General features: G+C 37.3%; 1 protein-coding gene across 10 annotated transcripts in view; it reads left to right on the top strand.

Annotated features, from left to right (window-relative positions):
- EXOC6 (exocyst complex component 6) overlaps positions 1-22,133 on the top strand; it is a 193,942-nt gene that overhangs the window by 145,020 nt on the left and 26,789 nt on the right. For 9 of the 10 annotated variants that reach the window (XM_043475975.1, XM_043475978.1, XM_043475979.1 and 6 more), the window contains one exon: positions 15,401-15,474. In XM_043475975.1, the coding sequence (XP_043331910.1) occupies positions 15,401-15,474 (74 nt within the window). Of the gene's footprint in view, positions 1-15,400; positions 15,482-22,133 lie in introns of all 10 variants that reach the window. The other variant, XR_006270786.1, reaches the window with a different exon arrangement.

Raw genomic sequence — 22,133 nt, 5'->3', positions numbered from 1 at the left:
GTCCATCACCAACCTACGGAGTTTACCCGAACTCATGTCCATTGAGTCAGTGATACCATCCAACCATCTCATCCTCTGTCGTCCCCTTCTCCTGCCTTAAATCTTTCCCAGCATCAGGGTCTTTTCAAATGAGTCAGCTCTTTGCATCAGGTGGCCAAAGTATTGCAGTTTCAGCTTCAACATCAGTCCTTCCAATGAACACCCAGGACTGATCTCCTTTAGGATGGACTGGTTGCATCTCCTTGCAGTCCAAGGGACTCTCAAGAGTCTTCTCCAACACCACAGTTCAAAAGCATCAGCTCTTCTGCGCTCAGCTTTCTGTATAGTCGAACTCTCACATCCATACATGACTAATGAAATAACCATAGCCTTCTCTAGACGTACCTTTATTGACAAAGTAATGTCTCTACTTTTTAATATGCTGTCTAGGTTGGTCATAACTTTCCTTCCAAGGAGTAAGCATCTTAATTTAATGGCTGTGGTCACCATCTGCAGTGATTTCAGAGCCCCAAAAGATAGTCTGCCACTGTTTCCACTGTTTCCCCATCTATTTGCCATGAAGTGATGGGACCAGATGCCATGACCTTTTCTGAAAGTTGAGCTTTAAGCCAACTTTGTCACTCTCCTCTTTCACTTTCATCAAGAGGCTCTTTAGTTCTTCTTCACTTTCTGCCATAAGGGTGGTGTCATCTGCATATCTGAGGTTATTGATATTTCTCCCGGCAATCTTGATTCCAGCTTGTGCTTCATCCAGCCCAGTGTTTCTCATATATCATGAGAAATAAGCAGGGTGACAATATACAGCCCTGATGTACTCCTTTTCCTATTTGGAACCAGTCTGTTGTTCCATGTCCAGTTCTAACTGTTGCCTCCTGACCTGCAAACAGGTTTCTCAAGAGGCAGGTTAGGTGATCTGGTATTCCCATCTCCTTCAGAATTTTCCACAGTTTATTGTGATCCACACAGTCAAAGGCTTTGGCATAGTCAATAAAGCAAAGATAGATGTTTTTCTGGAACTCTCTTGCTTTTTCAATGATCCAGCAGATGTTGGCAGTTTGATCTCTGGTTCTTCTGCCTTTTCTAAAATCAGCTTGAACATCTGGAAGTTCACAGTTCACATATTGTTTAAGCCTGGCTTGGAGAATTTTGAGCATTACTTTACTAGTATGTGAGATGAGTGCAATTGTGTGGTAGTTTGAGCATTCTTTAGCATTGCCTTTCTTTGGGATTGGAATGAAAACTGATCGTTTCCAGTCCTGTGGCCAGTCCTGAGGTTTCCAAATTTGCTGGCATATTGAGTGCAGCACTTTCACAGCATCATCTTTTAGGATTTGAAATAGCTCAACTGGAATTCCACCGGTGTAGGGCTACCCAAGACAGACGGGTCATGGTGGAAAGTTCTGACAAAATGTGATCCCCTGGAGAAGGGAATGGAAACCACTTCAGTATTCTTACCTTGAGAACCCAATAAACAGTATGAAAAGGCAAAATTATAGCACACTGAAAGAAGAACCACCCAGGTCGATAGGTGCCCAATATGCTACTGGAGATCAGTGGACAAATACCTCCAGAAAGAATGAAGAGATGGAGCCAAAGCAAAAACAACACCCAGTTGTGGATGTGACTGGTGATGGAAGCATGGTCCAATGCTGTAAAGAGCAGTATTGGATAGGAACCTGGAACGTTAGGTCCATGAATCAAGGCAAATTGGAAATGGTCAAACAGGAGATGGCAGGAATCGACATTTTCAGAGTCAGCAAACTAAAATGGACTGGAATGGGTGAATTTAACTCAGATGACCATTATATTGACTACTGTGAGCAAAAATCCCTTGGAAGAAATGGAGTAGCCATCATTGTCAACAAAAGAGTCCAAAATGCAGTACTTGGATGCAATCTCAAAAATGACAGAATGATCTCTATTCCTTTCCAAGGCAAACCATTCAATATCACAGTAATCCAAGTCTGTGCCCCGACCAGTAATGCTGAAGAAGCTGAGGTTGAACAGTTTTATGAAGACCTACAAGACCTTTTAGAACTAACACCCAAAAAGATGTCCTTTTCATTTTAGGGACTAGAATATAAAAGTAGGAAGTCAAGAAACACCTGGTTCAGTTCAGTTCAGTCGCTCAGTCATGTCCGACTCTGCGACCCCATGAACCGCAGCACACCAGTCCTCCTTGTCCATCACCAACTCCCAGAGTTCACCCAAACCCATGAATACCTGGAGTAACAGGCAAATTTGGCCTTGGAATACAGAATGAAGCAGGCTAATAGAGTTCTGCCGAGAGGACACACTGGTCATAGCAAACACCCTCTTCCAACAACACAAGAGAAGACTCTACACATGGACATCACCAGATGGTCAGTACCAAACTCAGATTGATTATATTCTTTGCAGCCAAAGATGGAGAGGCTCTATACCGTCAGCAAAAACAAGACCGGGAGCTGACTGTGGCTCAGATCATGAACTCCTTGTTGCCAAATTCAGACTGAAATTGAAGAAAGTGGGGAAAACCACTAGACCATTCAGGTATGACCTAAATCAAATCCCTTATGATTATACAGTAGAAGTGAGAAATAGATTTAAGGGATTAGATCTGATAGAGTGCCTGATGAACTATGGACGGAGGTTCATGACATTGTATAGGAGACAGGAATCAAAACCACCCCCAGGAAAAAGAAATGCAAAAAAGCAAAATGGCTGTCTGAGGAGGCCTTACAAATAGCTCTGAAAAGAAGTGAAGTGAAAAGCAAAGGAGAAAAGGAAAGATATACCCATTTGAATGCAGAGTTCCAAAGAATAGCCAGGAGAGATAAGAAAGCCTTCCTCAGTGATCAATGCAAAGAAATAAAGGAAAACAATAGAATAGGAAAGACTATAGAGATCTCTTCAAGAAAATGAGAGATACCAAGGGAACATTTCATGCAAAGATGGGCTCAATAAAGGACAGAAATGGTATAGACCTGACAGAAGCAGAATATATTAAGAAGAGGTGGCAAGAATGCATAGAAGAACTGTACAAAAAAGCTCTTCATGACCCAGATAATCACGATGGTATGATCACTCACCTAGAGCCAGACATGCTGGAATGTGAAGTCAAGTGGGCCTTAGGAAGCATCAGTATGAACAAAGCTAATGGAGGTGATGGAATTCCAGCTGAGCTTCTCAGATCCTAAAAGATGATGCTGCTCCACTCATATTGAGTGAAAGTGCTCCACTCAATATGCTAGCAATTCTTGGCACAGGACATAGCAATTTCTTTTTTAATAAGTCTTTCAAGTGATATTGACGCACAGTAAAGTTTGAGAACCACATTACCTGGATCTCTCTGTTCATTTTGACTTAGATCCATTATTCAGAATCTTGTGAGTGTCTTTAGCCCGTTGTTAATTCCTTTGTTGAATTTAACTCATAGTTTTGAATCTAAGTTGTAAGTCAAAGTTATGAGCCACTTTGCTGGATGCCTTGCTGGTATGTAGGAATAATAATGGCCGTTGAGTTTTCCTCTTCTACCAGTTTTAATTACTTTTTCAAAGAAGAAAATGTTACTGCTTTTATTCTTTGTAAATCCATATTAATTCATAGTAATTACTTTCCCTTCAAAAGGTTCAGAAACTGTTACTTAAAAGTCTGTGACTGGTTTGTGGGATTAACACAAAATCCTACTAGTCTGTTTTATGCTAGTAAGAAATCCAGAGTCCAAGAAAGTCAGATAGCAGAGATCAGGACCTAGGTAAACCACCAAAGATCCTGGGCATCTCAAGAAATTCAGTCAAAGATTTTAAACGATAAGAGGTGAACGTCAAATCTAAGCATCAAGAATGGCCTTTATTTTGAATTAAATGTTCCTTTTATTTATTTTGATTATTTTTCCGTCTTTATTACTTTGTAAAAACATTATGCATATATTTCCTAGGCCTTAAAATGTCGCTCTGCAGGTAGAAACAAATAGCACAATCAGCTGAAGTTGGGGAGGTAGAAAGTTAGAAGTACTTCAGTTTTTCATGTCATTCAGCCATTATGCTTTTAGTTGTTGTTTCATTTTTCTAATGGTGAAAGAATTAGTACTCACTCATCCATGTGCTCACTTATTTTTTCAAATATGTTTGTGCCCTTTTCCCTGGTATTTCTTGTGACACAGAGACTTAGGAGGTTTTAAACTGGCTTGAGCTCAAATTTCAGTCTGTAACTGAATTTTTTCCTTGTAGAGTCAACTAGTTTGTAGGAAAGATTCATTTATTCAGATGTTTAATGGGAACCTATTACCTGTTGTTACTGGTAAATAAAAAAGATGAATCAAGTTTCAAAGATCTCACATACTGGATGGGGAGAAAACAGACATGTAAATAGCTATAGTAGAACATAAATTCTTTATAGAAGTAAATATTACTTGAAGAGAGGGAGCAATTAATTATACATGCCATGGGATTGAAAAGATTGACTATCATGGAAGTGAAATTTGAGAGACTTAAAGGATGAGTATGATTTCATCAAAAGCAAGGAAGGGAATTCCGAACAGAGGGAACGGCATAGGCAAAAGCACTGTGCTGGGATTTCCCTGGTGGTACAGTATCAAGAATCCAGCTGGTAATGCAGGGGACATGGGTTTGATCCCTGGTGCAAGAAGATTCCACATTCTATGGAGAAACTAAAGCCTGTGCGCTCTAGAGTCCATGAGTTGCAACTTCTGAGCCCAAGTGCTATAACCACTGAAGCCCGTGCATGTAGAGCCTGTGCTTTCCAACAGGAAAAGCCCCTGCGGCGAGAAGCCCGTGCACAGCAGCAGAGAGTGGCCCTTACTCACAGCAACTAGGGGAAGCTGTGTGCAGCAGCAAGAACCCAGCACAGCCATAAATAAAGAAATAAAAATTAAAGCAGTTTCCTAGGTCTTCCCTGGTGGTCTAGTAGTTAGGAGTCCGCCAGCCAATGCAAGGGACACAGGTTTGATCCCTGGTCCTTGAGGATCCCACATGCCGCAGAGCAACTAACCCCATGTTCCACAACTATGGGGTCAGTGCTCTGGAGCCCAAGAGGTGAGACTACTAAAGCCCAAGCAATCTAGGGCCCACGTTCCACATCAAGAGGAGCCACCGCCAGAAGAAGCCCGCACTCTAGAGTAGCCGCGCTGCTCACAGCAACAAGAGAAAGCCCTTGCACAGCAACGAAGACCCATCACAGCCAAAAATAAATAAATCTTAAAAAAAAACCATTTTCTAAAAAGCACTGTGATGAGAGCATGCTTATGGAATCTTTATACAGTCTTTTGTAGCTAGACTATAAGATGCATGATTGAAAGTATTGAAAGATATGGCAGAAAAAACTTAGACTTCTGAACGCTTGGATTTTAGTTAATAAGCAATAGAGATACATTGAAACATTTTAATAAAGACCAGGGCATGGTAAGATTTATATTATAGAAAGTTAACTCTGTATCATGTGGAAATTAAACTGAAATGAGAGAGGTACTGCAAGTAGGAAGACATTTTAAAAGACTATTGAACGTTTTCCTGTGAAGAATAGAAAGAACTTGACTTTGGGCAGTGGGAATGGAGAGAAGAAAATGGATTCCAAATATTTTGAAGGAGGGAATACATAAAGATAGTAAATAAATAAATTTGATATGAATTAGGTGGTTAGAATCACAGACTCTCCTGGTAGAAGAGACCTGAGAATGCATCCCATGTTTGGGGTGGGTGGTATGAAGAGGGGAAAAAAAGAAAAGATGTGGAAGGGTAAGAAGCAAGGGAAAAGAGAAGAGATACAATCATCTAGGATAGAAGTTAAATTCAGTATAGAATTTATAATTATCAGCACCCTGCAGAATACTGTGCTCACAGAGTGTCTGTTGCATAAATGAACAAATTAACAAATCAAGAAGTCTCTATAGTCTACATTTACTTTTCTAGAGTTCTCCTAACTTTGTTATCAAAAAATTAAGGACAAGGACTTCCCTGGAGATCCAGTGGTTAAGACTCCGTACTTCCACTACAGATGGCACGGGTTTGATCCTTGGTCATGTGGAACCAATATCCTGTATGCCTTTCAGCACAGCCAAAAATAAATAAATGAATAAATGCTGCTTCTTTGGGGAAAAAAGTTAAGCCAGTTGATGCTACTGTACTTGTTTTCAAGACCATTCAACTTCTTGGTATATACATAACTGATCATTTATGAAATTCTTCACATATTTGATGACTGTGTTTAAATGACCATTTAACTTCATCTGTTCTGAACTGAGCAGTCAAAATTTCTTTAGTATTTTCTTGTAGAATTATTTACATTTCCTTTTCAGTCATTTATCTTCAGGTCTTTTTCTGTTGTTGTTCTTGAAAATTCCATGGACAGGGGAGCCTGGTGGGCTAGAGTCCATGGGGTCACAAAGAGTCAGACATAACTGAGTGTGCATGTACACACACACACTACACACACACACACACACACACACACACACACACAGGTCAGACTGGATAAAATGTCTGAGTTAGGGGTGAAATCATATGAACTTATATAGAACTTTTTTTTTCCTTCAGTTCAGTCCAGTCACTCAGTCGTGTCTGACTGTTTGCAACCCCATGAACGGCAGCACACCAGGCCTCCCTGTCAATCACCAACTCCTGGAGTTTACCCAAACTCATGTCCATTCAGTCACTGATGCCATCCAACCATCTCATCCTCTGTCATCCCCTTCTTCTCCCGCCCTCAATCTTTCCCAGCATCAGGATCTTTTCAAATGAGTCAGCTTTTCACATCAGGTGGCCAAAGTATTGCAGTTTCAGCTTCAGCATCAGTCCTTCCAATGAACACCCGGGACTGATCTCCTTTAGGATGGACTGGTTGGATCTCCTTGCAGTCCAAGGGACTCTCAAGAGTCTTCTCCAACACCACAGTTCAAAAGCATCAATTCTTCGGTGCTCAGCTTTCTTTATAGTCCCAACTCTCACATCCATACTGGATGACCACTGGAAAAACCATAGCCAGGAAAACTGACCTTTTCCAGTGCTGTGGCCAGTGCTGAGTTTTCCAAATTTGCTGGCATATTGAATGCAGCACTTTCACAGCATCATCTTTTAGGATTTGAAATAGCTCAACTGGAATTCTATCACCTCCACTAGCTTTGTTCGTAGTGATGCTTTCTAAGGCCCACTTGACTTCACATTCCAGGTCTGGCTCTAGGTGAGTGATCACACCATTGTCATTATCTCTGTCGTGAAGATCTTTTTTATACAGTTCTTCTGTGTATTCTTGCCACCTCATCTTAATATCTTCTGCTTCTGTTAGGTCCATACCATTTCTGTCCTTTATTGAGCCCATCTTTGCATGAAATGTTCCCTTGGTATTTCTCATTTTCTTGAAGAGATCTCTAGTCTTTCCCATTCTATTGTTTTCCTCTATTTCTTTGCACTGATCTATCTTAAGATGGTTTGAGCAAATGTCAGGAAGTTAAGACCATCATTCTAGTCCTGGCTCTACCTGTATTTGGGCAAGTAGCTTTTGTATTTAACAGTTGAGAAGACTCAGTTTTTCCTGTGAAATAATGGATTTGGAATTCATAATTTCCAAGATACATCCTAGGATTCAGAGGTAGTAAAATTTAAGACAAAGAAGAGTATGAACATCAAAGTCGTATATTAATTAATTTCTTCACATCTACAAAGTGCTTGGCATTTAGAGGAAGTGGTAAACAAAACAGAAAAGGTCCTAACCCTCTTGGCTTTTAGGCTCAGTGGGAAGACATTCATTTTATGATTGCACAAATAAATATGATTACAAGTTGTTAAATTTTAGAAAAGTAGATAGCACTGTGAAAGAGTATAAGAAGCAGATCTAATTTAGTTAAAAGGTAGATGGATTGAGAGTATTAGGTAGTGTTTATGCATAAATAAAGTGCATATTTTTTGTTAACTTAACCATAACCAATATTATTAGTATAACTATATGGTTGGCGAAGGAAGATGTCAGTTTTCATTCCAGTCCCAAAGAAAGGCAATGCCAAACGATGCTCAAACTACCGCACAATTGCACTCATCTCACACGCTAGTAAAGTAATGCTTAAAATTTTCCAAGCCAGGCTTCAGCAATACGTGAACCATGAACTTCCAGATGTTCAAGCTGGTTTTAGAAAAGGCAGAAGAACCAGAGATCAAACTGCCAACATCTGCTGGATCATTGAAAAAGCAAGAGAGTTCCAGAAAAACATCTATCTTTGCTTTATTGACTATGCCAAAGCCTTTGACTGTGTGGATCACAATAAACTGTGGAAAATTCTGAAGGAGATGGGAATACCAGACCACCTGACCTGCCTCTGGAGAAACCTATATGCAGGTCAGGAGGTAACAGTTAGAACTGGACATGGAACTACAGACTGGTTCCAAATAGGAAAAGGAGTACATCAAGGCTATATATTGTCACCCTGCTTATTTAACTTATATGCAGAGTACATCATGAGAAACGCTGGGCTGGATGAAGCACAAGCTGGAATCAAGATTGCTGGGGGAAATATCAATAACCTCAGATGTGCAGATGACACCACCCTTATGGCAGAAAGTGAAGAAGAACTAAAGAGCCTCTTGATGAAAGTGAAAGAGGAGAGTGAAAAAGTTAGCTTAAAGCTCAACATTCAGAAAAACTAAGATCATGGCATCCAGTCCCATCACTTCATAGCAAATAGATGGGGAAACAGTGGCTGACTTTATTTTTCTGGGCTCCAAAATCACTGCAGATGGTGATTGCAGCCATGAAATTAAAAGATGCTTACTCTTTGGAAGGAAAGTTATGACCAACCTAGACAGCATATTAAAAAGCAGAGACATTACTTTGTCAACAAAGGTCTGTCTAGTCAAGGCTCTGGTTTTTCCAGTGGTCATATATGGATGTGAGCGTTGGACTATAAAGAAAGCTGAGCACCAAAGAATTGATGCTTTTGAACTGTGGTGTTGGAGAAGACTCTTGAGAGTCCCTTGGACTGCAAGGAGATGCAACCAGTCCATCCTAAAGGAGATCAGTCCTGGGTGTTCATTGGAAGGACTGATGTTGAAGCTGAAACTCCAGTACTTTGGCCACATAATGTGAAGCGCTGACTCATTTGAAAAGACCCTGGGGATTTCCCTAGTGGCCCAGTGGCTTAGATGCTGCACAGGGTCCCCCCATTGCATAGGGCCTGGGTTCAGTCCCTGGTCTGGGAACTAGATCCCACATGCTGCAATTGAGCAGCCAAATAAGTAAATACTAATATTTAAAAAAAAAAAAAAACAACAACCCTGATTCTGGGAAAGATTAGTGCAGGAGGAGAAGGGGACGACAGAGGATGAGATGGTTGGATGGCATCACCGACTCGATGGACATGGGTTTGGGTGAACTCTGGGAGTTGGTGATGGACAGGGAGGCTTGCTGTGGTTCATGGGGTCACAAAGAGTCAGACAGGACTCAACGACTGAACTGAACTGAAAGACTTAGCCCACCTCAAAAAAAAAAAAACAAACCTATAAAGACTTTTTTGTATGTATGTGGCTATGATCTCAGGGTCTCTCTTCTAGCCTTGAAAAAGGTCTACACCCCAAAATAAAAGGATTCTGGGAAAATTATATTGATGGTATGAGGGGATATTTCAGTATCTTTTTTTAAGTGAGCTGGATGCTATTATATTATTTGCTTACTTGAATTTGTTCCTGGTTTTAATGCCATTTTAGAGTATCAAATTTATCAAATTTGCTCCTTTTCCAAGAAAGGGAGAGGAATAGACACTACCTTATATAAGAGTGGGGTGACGAATGTACAGGGGTAGTTGGGTCCAGAGGCTTGACCTCCACCGCTACCAGCCACATGTAATGGAATACAGCAGTCCAGAAATCTCACAAGACCTCGGACTCCCAGGCATGAATTCTTCACCATTAGGAAAACCACTAGATGGTGCTCTTCATCACCCCTTCTAATAACACATCTGTTCCACACAGAATACTCGCCTAGCCAAACTTTGGGTTCTAACTAGCTACCTTAAATATTCAGCATAAGAAATGGAATTACGAGAAATCTCAATATGCAGATTGTTTGTATTTATATTCAGTCATTTATTTAGTTACAAAATTATTCCATTTTATATGCCCTTGCCTTGTTATCCACAAGCAGTGTCTTAAGACTTTATTTAGCTTAGCCTCTTCATCTTCTTTTTCAGTCTTTTAATCTGTTTACTCTTCTGATGCTGTGGAAATTCTTTTTTCCACTTCCACCCAACCCCTGACAACTTTTTCTACTCTGTGTAGATTATTTCCAAATAATCTACATGTTATGGTAAAGATAACTGTCTGCCTTGGACAAGATTGTTTAAGGATATATATTTTCATGCCAGAGATACATACTTACAGCCTGACTTCTTAGCCATTTTTCCTCCCTCCATACAAACCCTGTACATCTGTGCATAGATCCTAAGGGCAGGAAGGGCATATTTTCCTACTTAAAGTCTTGTTATGTTTACAAATAATTAGTGCTTTTTCTTCCCCTACGTGTGTGTATGCTAAGTTGCTTCAGTCATGTCGGACTGTTTGCGACCTTATGGACTGTAGTCTGTCAGGCTCCTCTGTCCACGGGATTCTCCAGGCAAGAATCCTGGAATGAGTTGCCATTTCCTTCTCCAGGGGATTTTCCCGACCCAGGGGTTGAACCCGGGTCTCCAGCATTGCGGGCAGATTCTTCACCATGTGAGCTACCAGGAAAGCCCTTTTTTTTTTTCCCCTGTAGATACTGTTTATTCTCCTAAAACTTCATAGATTTACAACTTGGAAGTTGTTTTGTTGTTGTTGTTGTTTTGGTGATTATTACCACAACTTCTCTAGGAGATGTTATTTTTTGCTTTCAGTTTCATCTAAATTAATGCAGTCTTATCTTCTTCCCAGTTAGACTAATACAGCTAAGTTTTACCTTCCCAATAAAATGGCACCTCCCTCTCTAATCTTAGGGAATTTTTAAACTCAAAATCATTATTGTGTTGCATGTTATAGCAAAAAAATAAGAGGAAATGAATATATCATGAAGTTATTTTGTTTTTAAGAAGAAATAATCAAATCGTAGGCATTAAGAGAAAAAAAACCCAAAGATTTTTACTTTCTTTAAAAAAAAAGCAACAAAAAACTTTAGAAAGCTGGGAACCTGTTTTTAAATACCTTATTGAAAGACCAAAATCAACATGTGTTTTTAAAAAATACTCTTAATGGTCTGACTAAATGACAAAGAAATCGTATTAGGAAGTAAGTATTATTAAATAAAAATAATCAAAAGCTGGCCCAAGAGAGAAGAACAAAGAAAATGACAAAGCATATACAAAATGAGAATCTGGATGAGCCAAGGAGGGATCTGAAGACAAGCTAAAGGGATCCCCAAACAAAATTAGTCATCAGTTATTTAAGAAGTTCATAGCTTGAACTCTTATCTCTAGGATTATTGGGACAACATTTGAATAAATGAATTATTTGTATTATTCATTCATCCAACACATTTACTGAATATCTCTTGTACACTAGGCACAGAGTATGTGAAGGTTAAAAAAAAAACCAGATCTCTTATTTCTGTTAGCTTCTTGTTTGGTGGACGAACTCACGATTTAGTTTTGGCTGAAGGTTTCTTACCCACCCTTAATTATTTTGAAATAAATACACTAAATATGCAAAGGATGTTCTAGCTTTACACTGTCCAGTAGTCATATGGTCTGGTGGGAAAACGTAGACAGGTAAACAATTATAGCAAAATAGGTACTGTAGTTAGGCTGTGTTAGGAGTTGCAGTGATATCGCAGAGGAGGGACCTAACCCAACCTTCAGGGTAGTGGACGTCTTCCATAGAAGATGTACGGAATGGTAGGTAGGATAAGTAAGAGTTACCCACTGAAGAAGAAGAGTAAAGATGCTCCAGGAAGAAGGAGCAGAGGTACTGTGGAAAGAGGTGGCGCAAGGAAGTGCAGGTGGTTTGGAATGGAAGAAGTTTAAGGTGCCCCTACAGAAGTGGTAAGAGATCAGTTTAGAGAGATAGGTTATAAAGGACCTTACTTGTCCTACTTTTTTGGGAAGGCGATGGGGAACCAGTGAAAGTTTTCAAACTGTGAAGTGTCACAAATCATATTTACATCTGATATAAATCATCCTGGTGAAAGTGGATGGAGAGATAGCACACAAGAAGCAAAGAGACCAAATAGGAGTGTATTTCCATAATCCAAGCAAGAAATGATGATAGCTTGAATTAAGATAGATACAGATTCAGACTCAAGATATTGTAGAAGGTTAAAAACAACAGGATTGACTGCATCAGAGTTTTAAAGAAGTAAAGAAAAAGATATGAAGTCTATTATCCCTAAGAATCATTTGTGGAAAAGAACTGAGAGCTATAAACTAGTGAATTTCACGTCCATATTGGTTACATAATTAGGAGAGATGGTAAGTAAGATGAGACTGAATACTTAATCAGATTCTGGATCAATGAGTTGAATATCAGGAAATCTGAATTAGCTTGTGATCCTGGACAAATCAATTTAAGTGTTCCTGCCCTTTAAAATTATGAACATGGTGCCTTTAAACTGAGCCTTCAGAGGACTGTTAGAGATATTTCAAAGAGAGTGTCTTTTCTAGCTGCAAGACTTTGTGATCCATCATCTGCATGCCCTGTTTACTAAGATAAGTTACTATAATGATCAAAGACGATGGTATGTGAGAAAGTGCTTTGTAAGCTATAAAGTACTATATAAATTTATGGTACTATTATAATTTTAACACTAAGCTCTTTGGTTTAATGCCAAGCATTGGGGCTTATTAAACTATAGTATTTCGGATAGGAATTGAGAGAGAAGAAAACTGACAGATTATTTTCCGTGTAGAAAAATTCTGGAAGATTAAGTAGATAATAATCGAAGTATAATTGGAATTGAGCTGATTTTTGTGTCTGATATATAAAGTAAGTCTCTTTGTGTTATAGGAAGTCTGTGTGTGTGTGTGTGTGTGTGTATGTATGTATATATGGTGTTGGTAGAAACTAAGCTAACATTTATAGTCTTGGTTAGAGACCACTAGGGATTAGTAGTTAATTGTTACTTGGAAAGAGTAGCCTGAGACTTGCCAAAAAAGCCAACAATATGCTGGATGGTCTTAAGAAAAGAACTTTTTAGATTAAAAAAAAAATCTTTACTTTTAAGGTATTAGAATTTTGGTTGTTATTTTCCAGTTAAGATCTCATGTTACTAAAGAGAGGTAACCCAGTTATCTGGGCCATGGTAGGCGGTGATGGGGTTGCACCAGTATGAAACTCTTCTTTTTCTTTTCTGGCTAGGCCAGGTCTTAGTTATGGTACATGGGAAATTTGAGCTTTGTTCCAGCATTCGATTTTTAGTTGCAGCATGCACACTCTTAATTGTGGCGTGTAGGATCTAGTTCCCTGACCAGGGATAGAACCCAGGCCCCCTGCATTGGGAGCTCAGAGTCTTAGCCAACTAGACCACAAGGGAAGTCCCAAAGTTTTCTACTTTCCATTGTATGAAAAGACAGTGATGTGAGTAAATTATACTAAACAGTGAAAAGTATGGTTAGATTTGCTGAATGAATCTTAGTTTTCCAGAAATAGGGGGCCTGAGGAAGGTGAATATAGTCACCTATCTAATGGGCATTGCTACTTAGTACCTATCAGAGAACCAGGAAGTAGGAAGGAAAATGGTGTAACTCTGAGTAACTAAAAGGTGCATATACTCAAAGGCACATATAAACTCATTCACATTACTTGTGGGAGAGGATCCTGTTCAGGCTATATTTTCTCTTCCTTTAGATGCTATTCTAGTACAATTAGCTGACTTACCTGCTCAAGAAGATTATAGGTGACATAATAAGAGATGAGTGAGAGAGGAGGGAGTAAGAATTTATGTTAAAACTGTAAGAGAGAAGGCAGAAAATTATAAAATATGGACATAAGAACTTAACACAGCATTCTGAGCTATTAAATGTAATAGAAAACAACTGTTAATATCATAGCAGCCCTGGGAATTTATTGTGTAGAATAAAAATTGTTCTTAATGGTTATCAATGAGGAGAATTAAGAAAAGTTTAAATAGTATTTAGTATTATTTTTTAAAAAGACATGGAAAGAATTATGATGCAGTTTAAAATTTTAGGAAAAAGTGCTTATTATGAAAAAAAGTTTTGATGCTTAAAGTAAAAATGATCATTAACTTTACAACATGAACAATAAAAACTTAATTTGAATTCTTCATTCTCCAAAAATGCCAAATAAATTAAGCTGTTCTAAACTTTCATATATTTATGGTTTTTAATTGTTGATTTTGAGCTTTTCTAAACTATATTTCACATAGAAAATAAGAATTATTTTTGTTATTCCAAAATGTATATAAAAATTTTTGTGGTTTCTAAAATACTGGCTCAGATAAATTCACAAGTGGAAAATTTGCAGTACTTTCTAAGAAAACTCAGGTATTAGTGGGGAGGGCAAAGGTGGCAGACATTCATATTCTTATCAGAGAAGCATGTGTGTAAAATGATAGGGTCTTTTTAATGAGCCACAAGGCTTTTGTTTTCAGAATAACTAGTATTGAGATTGTCTTCAAATAACAACAAAGCTGTGTTACTAGTATTAATTTTTTGTAAGTACAAAAATTTTTTGAAAGAGATTCCCTGGTGGTCCAGTGGGTAGGACTTAGTACTTTCACTGCAGTGGCCTGGGTTTAATCACTGGTCTGGAAATTATGATCTCTAACTGTGCGGCTTGGCACTTTCAAAATATTTTTTGTCTAAAGATTTTAAGAAATCTATCTCATGAAATCTAATTTTTAAGATATCCCTAGTTTTTAAAGAAGTGGGATTCCTTTATGGAAAAAAATTATTTGAAAGAAAGACATTCCTGCATCATCCTCATTTTGCTAATTTGAACATTTTACCTGTATGTTGCTTTCTTACATGGCTGCCATTGTTGCTGTTAGCTAGAAGTAGGATTTTATAGAGCATATTCCATAACAAAGCAGATGTTTTGAAATATTTTGATAACCATGCCATGGGTATAGTTTCAAAATGCTGCCATAATCATTCACCTAAGGCTAAAAAGAGTCAAAAAACATTTCATGATTGAAGTATATCATTACCCTTGAACTTCTGTGGGATAACCATTTAAAATTTATTGTAATTAATGATTTAGAGTAATTAAATGGCAGATTAGAAGTTTAAAATGATTGAAATATTTGTGGTAATGGGTGTAGAGAACATTCTTAGTGGTGAAATTGAAGGTTATAAATAGTCTTTATTTGAAATGATTACTTGTAAATATTATAATATATTTTTAATGAGTAGAAATTAATTTAGTGCTTAAACCCTTGTATATTTTGTAATTTTGTTTATATATATATATATATTTTTTTTTTTAAATAGTGTTTGCCAGCTCTGAGCCGGTGCCAGGATTCCAAGGGGATACCCTGCAACTTGCATTTATTGACCTCAGACAAGTAAGATGTAATAATGTACTTTTCATTTATTGCTTTCTACCTCTTGCCTTTTTCTTTTCTTTTCTTTTCTTTAATGCTACAGGAATGCTTGTTTTTGCCTCGAAACAACTTTTCTTTAGAGAAAAGTTTAGGTGTTTGGTCCTTCTCTCTGAACCTGTATCCATTCAGTGTCTCAACCTCATAGGGCATTCTTGTTGGTGAATATTTAATTTAGTTGTTATTAGCAAAGCACATGACTAAATACTAACTTTATACTTTGGTTTATTGATACTTTAAGTTCTTAATGATTTCATGGTCATATATGAAAATTTGGTAGTATAACATTAGTGTTAGGACCCAAATTAAGTATAAATTATTATAACCTAAAAAGGAATCCCTTGATTAAAATGTTGTCAGTGTAAAGAATGCTATTTTTATAGTTTTTCTGTATGCCTCCATAAAGAAGGATAAAACTAAATTTTGAAGGTAATTAATTATGTGGTGGTGGTGACGTTTACATAAATCTTTTGCAGTCATATAACTAAATATAATGACAAATGTGATGATTTTTAAATCTATTCATTTTACTGCTCTTTAACTTCTCTACTATATTGTCATTTTCTTTATTTTCTCCATATTACCTTGTCCCATCTCCCTCATAATTTTTCTTCTTATGCTCTTCTTCCTCTTTCCCCCTCCTTTTTCTTTCTTAATCCCAGGATTAAGGTGTTTAATCAAGCTGAGATTGCAAGAGTGTAGAGGAGGGATAAATCCAAGTAAGAGGGCTCAGGAGTGTTAGGATTGACAACAGGAGTGACTGCTGCCTTTGGCAAGAAGAACCAGATGAAGATAGAATTAAATATCAGTCTCTTAATGCTCCCATCTTCTTTGAGGGGTGGAGATAACTGGAGATGAGGTTCCACCATTGGTATGAATAAACTCTTCCACAGTGATGTTAAAGAGCTCTGATTTCAATAAATGTTTGAACATAGAGCTGATTTTGCTCATTCCAAGCCAATGTTCAATAAGTATTTATGAACTACTAGATACTAATTATTTGGAGAGGGGAGATGTGGTTAAAATCCACACAAAAGTAATATTAGAGATAGTTCCATCCTTATGGAGCTTAACACTCCTTTAGAGAATCACAGTCTGGCTAGGAATACTTATATGACAGTGAGTCGTGTGGAAATAACTCGTATTTCAAGTCAGGTTTAGAAGGAAATTAGAAAAGCCATTCCTGTTGCCCAATTATAATCTGTAAATTACTGAACATATAAAATATAATCATTTATTTCTGTTTACAGTCAGCACTCGTGTATTATGCCAAACAAGGAATACTGTTATGAGTGACCTAGATCTATAGATGGTTAGCTACCTAGATCTGTAGATGGTTTTAGCTTTACTAAGTTGGGGAAGATAGTAGAAAATGAAGAAAGTGGATTCTGAACTTCCATTTCAGTTTACCAGAAGATATTCTTACTATTGATGGTAGATCTATTTTCTTCACAAGTAGTTACCTTTGTTGCTGTCCTCCTGCTCCTAGTAAGATTATATGGAAAACTGAGTCCTTTGATATTTATTGTTTACCATTTTTTCAGTTTTATATGAATTTTATGCTGTTCTGGTTTATGATCTCATGTAGGATTGTAGATAGGATCACATAATTTTTTAAAAAATTTTCTTGGAGTATAGTTGACTTACAATGTTATGTGAGTTTCAGGTGTACAGCAAATTGTTTCAGTTATACACGTGCATATATTCATTCTTTTTCAGATTCTTTTCTGATATAGGTTATCACAGAATTTTGAGTAGAGTTCCCTGTGCGGTACTACTATGGGGCTTCCCTGGTGGCTCAGATGGTAAACAAACCATCTGCAAAGCTGGAGACCTGGGTTTGATCCCTGGTTTGGGAAGATCCCCTGGAGGAGGGTATGGCAACCCACTCCAGTATTCTTACCTGGAAAATCTCTGACAGAGGAGCCTGGCGATGGGGTTGCAAAGAGTCAGACACGACTGATCGACTAAGCACAGCACACAGCATACTACTATACTACTATATAGTAGTGTGAGTGTGTTAATCCCAAACTCCTGATTTATCCATCTTCTCCACACTCCCCCTTTGGTAACCATAATTTAGTTTTCAATCTCTGTAAGTCTGTTTTTGTTTTGTAAGTAAGTTCATTTGTGTCATTTTTTTAAAATTAGATTCTACATATGAGTGATTTCACATGGTATTTGTCTTTTTCTGTCTAACGTACTTAGTATGGTAAGTCCATCCATCCCTAGGTCCATCCATGTTGCTGTAGGATCACATAATTTATAATGCTTTTGGCAAAGATTCTGTTCCTTGATTTGTCCAGACAGGTGGTTGGTTCATAGCAGATTAAAACTGATCCTAGGTACTTTCTTCCTTCAAACAATCATCATTTGACAGCAAAAAAATTCTCTTTACAAGCATATAGCCCACTAGGGAATTGTTATGAAAGCATACTTATAAATATTAATAAACATTTCAACTCTTTTTGGTTGATTTACTTATCAGGTATGTGCACTTAAAGGCACAAGTCCAGATTGACATTTCCTCATCAAGGTAATTTCTTGAAGAAATTTTAAGTGAATAAAAAAAGTCTGTTCTAAAACATTTAGAATTCTGACATTAGAATTCTAAAACATTTAGAGTTACAAGTACATAGAACTGTTAAAAGATTAATATAGAAATAACCAGTTAATATAAAAAACAATTTTAAAGTATGGTAGTTAGTATGCAGTGAAAGTGAGTAGTGGATAGAAAATTTTGATGAGCTAGCTTTTTATGTATTAATTTTTCTAGTCTTAAAAGAGGCTTAAAATTATTTCCCCTGATTATTAATGTTAACATTTAATCATACTTTCTTCTTGTACTTATCTGTTCTAAAACAAAGTGCAACTAATTCTTTAAGTACAGGACCATGGTGATATAACATTAATTTTATGATTTCAGAGGCGTGGATTTAATAATAACTTGATAATGATAGTTATTTTTCACCTATATTTGTTTTTCAGATTAACTTACAAATAGTTTACTGGTAAAATTCTAGGTATGGAAATTGGCCAAAAATAAAATTAGTCTTGAAAACTTTAATCTCATATAAAGTGATATAATTTTTTTATCAGTGTCAGTAATTATTTAAATAAGGATGCCTTAAAGTTTCAGTAGTGTTATGTTCCTGCCATCATAAAGATATTTCATAGCAGCATATTATTTTAACACTTTTATGTAAAGTAGTATATCACCAAACATAGAGAGGGTGCTAACACTTTTATTTACATTTCAGTTGAATTTCTGCACTTTTCCTTCTTTTTTTCGTGGCCTGTGATCCGTTTCTGTCTTAATAGGGCAGCTGACAGTTCTTTTCAAGTGTACTTAGAAAGGCAAAAGAGCCCTTTTCATAGTACTTATAAGAGGTCATGCTTCTGTCTTTCAGTTTGAATTTGATACTGCTTCATGAATTGTTGGGTATGAAAGATTAGGAAGTAGGTCCAGTGGTCAAATTTTACCTGCCCACCCGGACTTTGCCCTGAGGTCAAACTCCTGATACTTGCTGTTCTGAATAGAGGAGTTGATGACAAGTATGAGCTGATACAAGGGGAAAGTTAGAACCATATCAAAGCTGAAGGCAAGAGAATTGGGACTCAATGAGAGACTGTAGCTAAAAGATGGATCATCAGAATTGCCCTCTTCTAAAGAAAAGGAAATAGCTGACCTGTGAGTGAAAAGACTTTATCATCCTGCCAATCACATGCTTGCTAATGGAAGCCAGTTATCTCAACAACATTTTAAGACCTACTGACCCAGTAGACAGTGTGGAGGATTAGCAGTACTGGTACTGTCTTATGTGAGTATCCTTCCTCACTCAATTTTAAATGTGCTGTTTGAACATGATTTGTCTGTGTATACTTTTTTAGTAAGTAAAGCCTACCATCCTTCTACCCCCAGTTCTGAAATGGAGTCACTAAATGATGACGGACTTTGATACACTTGTGTGTATCTGTTTTCTTTTACAAAGACCGTGTCTTTTGTTAAATATAATCTTTCAAATGGATTACAAAAGAATTTCAAAATATGTAAAATGAAAACCTTAAAAATTTTAAATATTTTTATTATAAGATTTTTTATATAATATATAGTATTTAGTAATACATTTTAAAATAACTCATTCTTAATACATAGCAAAATTTCACTAAATGTCACTGAAAAAAGAGGTGTCCCATATAACTGAATTTCCCAGGAAACTAAATATTAGTGTTTAATCACTAAAACTTTTAAAATGTAGCCAAGTTAGTGGGAAACTTTAAAAATATATCTCTTACCTTCATAGCTTCTTATTGAGCATAATTCTCACAGTAGACTGAGCATTCATGGCTCACTAATAATCCTAATACCAAATCCTCTTTACTTGGTCCTATTTCACTTTGTGATAAATTAGACTGGCAAGATATTATTGCTACATCTGACAATATCTTGATAATCCTTCAGATAATAGGGAGAGGTTGAGGTAGGTTAGATGATAATGCAGTTAGATAGGTTTGAAGCTAATAAAACAATCTCTTCCCCAGAGAATGTTGGCTAATGTATCATTATCACCCTCAATCAATATGTCCTGAAGTGTCTTTCCAGGAACACTGATTTCTCAAGATGAGAAAAGACGTCTTTAAAAAAGAGTCTAAGTCAGCTAAGTTTAGGAAACACTTTATACTCTAATCTCTTCTTAAAAATTTACCATGTGCATTAGAATTGTAAGGACTGAGAAATGGTTTGGTAACCCAACATTACCTAAACTCCTCACAGAATACATCCCTTGCTAATTTGGAGTTGTATTACGTGAACATACTTTGGGAAATGCTGCTTTAAGTCAAGATTCTGGCAACACCTTCTTGATGTCTGTCTTTGACAGTTTGGGATGAGCATATTTTTAAAATGATGACTTGGATAAATACATAGAAGACAGAATCAAAGTGCTCTCCATAGACTTGAGTGATAAGCCAAAGCCAACAAAGTTACATTTAGCAAGAAAAATATTGAGTGCTCTATTTAACTTTTTTAAAATTAAATTTTTAAAAACACAGAATGTGGTAAATCTGACTTTTATTATGAAAAAGATCTGGTTGTTTTAGTTAACCTCCAAATGAACCAGCAGTATGCTGGGAATTCTTAGACTGCATTAATGAATGTGTGATATTTGGGTTAAACTACTGTGATTTGTGGCTGTTAAGACTGTGCTTTAAGTATTGCATGATTTGAGAACACATAAGAGAGAATTACAAGGGTAGTGAGAGATCGGATGCCTTGTCATATGAAGAGCCTTTAAAGATGTGATACTAGGGGACTTGCAGCGGTCCAGTGGCTAAGACTCTGTGCTTCCACTGCAGGGGCCATAGGTTTGATCTCTGATTGGGGAACTAAGATCCCACATGCCGTGTGACTAAAAGAAAAAAAATCTGGGAATATATAGTCTAAACCCTTAGAGAGGTATCTTTTTGTAGTGAAAATCAAATACGTGGTTCTTATTAGCCTATATTTGAGTCATTTTCTATACCATTTTCTGCTGCCTATTATAGTTCAGCTCAGTTCAATTGCTTAGTTGTGTCTGCCTCTTTGGACCCCATGAACTGCAGCACTCCAAGCTTCCCTGTCCATCACCAACTCCTGGAGCTTACTCAGACTCGCATCCATCAAGCTGGTGATGCCATCCAACCATCTCATCCTCTGTCCTCTTCTCCTCCTGCCTTCAATCTTTCCCAGTATCAGGGTCTTTGCCAGTGAGTCAGCTCGTCTCATCAGGTAGCCAAAGTATTAGAGTTTCAGCTTTAGCATCAGTCCTTCCAATGAATATTCAGTACTAATTTCTTTTAGGACTGACTGGTTTGATCTTCTTGCAGTCCAAGAACTCTCAAGAGTCTTCTCCAACACCACAGTTCAAAAGCATCAGTTCTTTGGTACTCAGCTTTCTTTGTGGTCCAACTCTCACATCCATACATAACTATTGGAAAAACTATAACTTCGACTAGACAGACCTTTGTTGGCAAAGTAATGTCTCTGCTTTTTAATATGCTGTCTAGGTTGGTCATAGCTTTTCTTCCAAGGAGCAATAACCCTATGCCATAAAAATTACAATTTTTCTTTTCCTATATAGGATTAGATTCCATTTTCAAGTATTTTATTTCTGGCAAAATAGGGAAAAGAAGAGGGATCATTCCTCTGAACTGTGTGTAGAGAATGTAAGAGAGAATTCTCATTGTGTAAGATATATTTGGAACTCACAGCACTTTTCAGATAAATGTTTTATTGAAATATAACATATATTCAAACAACTCATAGGTGTACTGTTGCCAATTTTTGACAAAGTGAATACATCTCTTTAACACCCAGATTGAAAAGAACAACTTCACTAGGAAGTACCTCGAAAGAGACCACCACCCTTCACTGCACTTCTCCCTCTCAAAGGATAATAACTATAGTGATTTCTAACACCACAGATAAATTTTGTCTGATTTTGAACTTTGTATACATGGAATCAGGACTTCCCCAGTAGCTCAGTTCGTTAACAATTTGCCTGCAATGCAGGTTCGATCTCTGGGTGGGGAAGATCCCTTGGAGAAGGAAGTGGCAACCCACTCCAGTATTGCCTGAAAAATCC

The sequence above is a fragment of the Cervus canadensis genome, chromosome 8 (assembly GCF_019320065.1).
Source record: "Cervus canadensis isolate Bull #8, Minnesota chromosome 8, ASM1932006v1, whole genome shotgun sequence".
Taxonomy (NCBI): domain Eukaryota; kingdom Metazoa; phylum Chordata; class Mammalia; order Artiodactyla; family Cervidae; genus Cervus; species Cervus canadensis.
This window is presented reverse-complemented; position numbering and strand designations above follow the sequence as displayed.